Source organism: Nanorana parkeri, unplaced genomic scaffold, assembly GCF_000935625.1.
Source record: "Nanorana parkeri isolate BGI_ZX_2015 unplaced genomic scaffold, ASM93562v1 scaffold1515, whole genome shotgun sequence".
Lineage (NCBI taxonomy): Eukaryota > Metazoa > Chordata > Amphibia > Anura > Dicroglossidae > Nanorana > Nanorana parkeri.
In genome coordinates this window covers 267,698-270,229 of record NW_017307783.1, presented here as the reverse complement: position 1 = coordinate 270,229, position 2,532 = coordinate 267,698, and the positions used below count along the sequence as shown (strand labels likewise).

The 2,532-nt window shown below is 35.6% G+C and overlaps 1 protein-coding gene across 1 annotated transcript in view; it reads left to right on the top strand.

The window, feature by feature from the left end:
- The first annotated feature begins 34 nt into the window (after positions 1 to 34).
- LOC108798594 (hepatocyte nuclear factor 4-beta-like) overlaps positions 35 to 2,532 on the top strand; it is an 18,005-nt gene continuing 15,507 nt past the window's right edge. The window contains exon 1 of the mRNA XM_018570355.1: positions 35 to 149. Within this exon, the coding sequence (XP_018425857.1) occupies positions 35 to 149 (115 nt within the window). The remainder of the gene's footprint in view (positions 150 to 2,532) is intronic.

Genomic DNA, 2,532 nt, shown 5'->3' with positions numbered 1-2,532 from the left:
GCGGCTTGACCTGGCGTTTGCTGATAGTAAAATTATGAAGGATTTGGAGGCCATGTTGGAAATGGAACTACCGGACTACACCGAAACGCTGGACGCCAGTTACACCATGCTGGAATTCGACAGTATCCGGGTGCTGCCCTCCAATACCGGTGAGTGACGCTTCCGTCGCCGCTCCTGTTCTTCAAATTGTGACTCGGCGGGTCATGTGTCTCTCTTTGTGGCGAAGGGGTCTTATGGGGGGTCCATGAAAGAAGGATTCGTCACATTAGGTACACACCGACCAAACACGTATCCAAAAACCAGGCGCAGGAAACCCAAACTACATATTCTACCAAAAAAGGGGGGACGCATCCCAAAATGGCTCAAAGAATTCTTTATTGGTAGCGGGGGCGGTCAGGTGCGGGTGTTAGATTCAGTATCTGTATATACAGTATACAGGTGAAACTCGAATAATTAGAATATGGTGCAAAGTTCATTTATTTCACTAATGCAACTTAAAAGGTGAAACTAATATATGAGAGAGACTCATTACATGCAAAGCAAGATAGTTCAAGCCGTGATTTGTCATCATTGTGATGATTATGGCTTACAGCTCATGAAAACCCCAAGAACCCCAAATCCACAACCTCAAAAAAGTAGATTATTACACGCAATCAATAAAACAAGGATTGTACATAGAACAATATCGGACCTCTGAAAAGTACAAGCATGCATATGTACTCAGTACTTGGTTTGGGCCCCTTTTGCAGCACTTACTGCAATTACTTTTGCACGATATTCTAATTATTCAGGTTTCACCTGTATGTAGATATATATATATACAGACACCGAATATAACACCCGCACCTGAAATATACATTTACACTTCCTCATGTGTTTATATGTATTATATGTATATAAAAGTATATTATATATATACAGGTTGCCGCAGAAAACAAGCCCCTCCATCCCTCCCCCCTATATATAGATACACAGAATATAACACCCGCACCTGAAATATTTGTTTTGATCAAACAGTAACAAATGTAATATATATTATACATCATATATATTACATTATAGATATCTATTTTATTATATATATCACATTTGTTACTGTTTGGTTAAAACAAATATTTAAAAAAAGGTCATAAAAGAAAAAAGAAAACAGAAAAACAAGTTTGTAGATATTAAATATAACTATAAATTGAAGTAAAATAAAGATATCAATAAAGTGATAAGATCGCATTGTTGGATCCAATAGCAAAAAAAAAGGAATGTGGGAAGTGTGATTCCTGGGTGAAAGTTGGGTGAATCTTTGTATAAAAACATTTATAGAGAGACCCATCGGAGAATGCGTATATATGAAATATTAGATATATCATATTTATGTATTTATTAAATCAGTTGCTGTTATGTGCAAGAAATATGTATATATATATATCTCTCTCTCTATGTATATATATATCTCTCTCTATGTATATATATATGTATCTCTCTCTCTCTCTATGTATATATATGTATCTCTCTCTCTATGTATATATATATGTCTCTCTCTCTCTCTATGTATATATATATATCTCTCTCTATGTATATATATATGTCTCTCTCTCTATGTATATATATGTATCTCTCTCTCTCTCTATGTATATATATGTATCTCTCTCTCTCTATGTATATATATATATCTCTCTCTCTATGTATATATATGTATATCTCTCTCTCTATGTATATATATACAGGTGAAACTCAAATAATTAGAATATCGTGCAAAAGTAATTGCAGTAAGTGCTGCAAAAGGGGCCCAAACCAAGTACTGAGTACATATGCATGCTTGTACTTTTCAGAGGTCCGATATTGTTCTATGTACAATCCGTGTTTTATTGATTGCATGTCATAATCTACTTTTTTGAGGTTGTGGATTTGGGGTTCTTTGGGTTTTCATGAGCTGTGCGCCATAATCATCACAATGATGACAAATCACGGCTTGAATTATCTCGCTTTGCATGTAATGAGTCTCTCTCATATATTAGTTTCACCGCATAAGTTGCATTAGTGAAATAAATGAACTTTGCCCGATATTCTAATTATTCGAGTTTCACCTGTATATGTATCTCTCTCTCTCTATGTATATATATATGTATCTCTCTCTCTCTATGTATATATATGTATCTCTCTCTCTCTCTCTATGTATATATATGTATCTCTCTCTATGTATATATATGTATCTCTCAGTATATACTGTGCGTATATATATATATAGGGGGGAGGGATGGAGGGGCTTGTCTTCTGTGGCCACCCTATATATATATTATATACTTTTATATACATATAGACACACATGAGGAAGTGTACATGTATATTTCTCTATGCGCTGGGTGTGAAGTGAAGGATTTAGGACAGAAGTTAATATTTCACACGTAGATATTTTTGTATCTCTTTTTGGAATTGTGTAATCACCCTAAAGCCAGGATTTCGGTTTTCCTTCTGACCTAAAAAGTTTCCCACGTTGCCGCAGAAGACGAGCCCCTCCATCCCTCTCCGCCCCCCCCC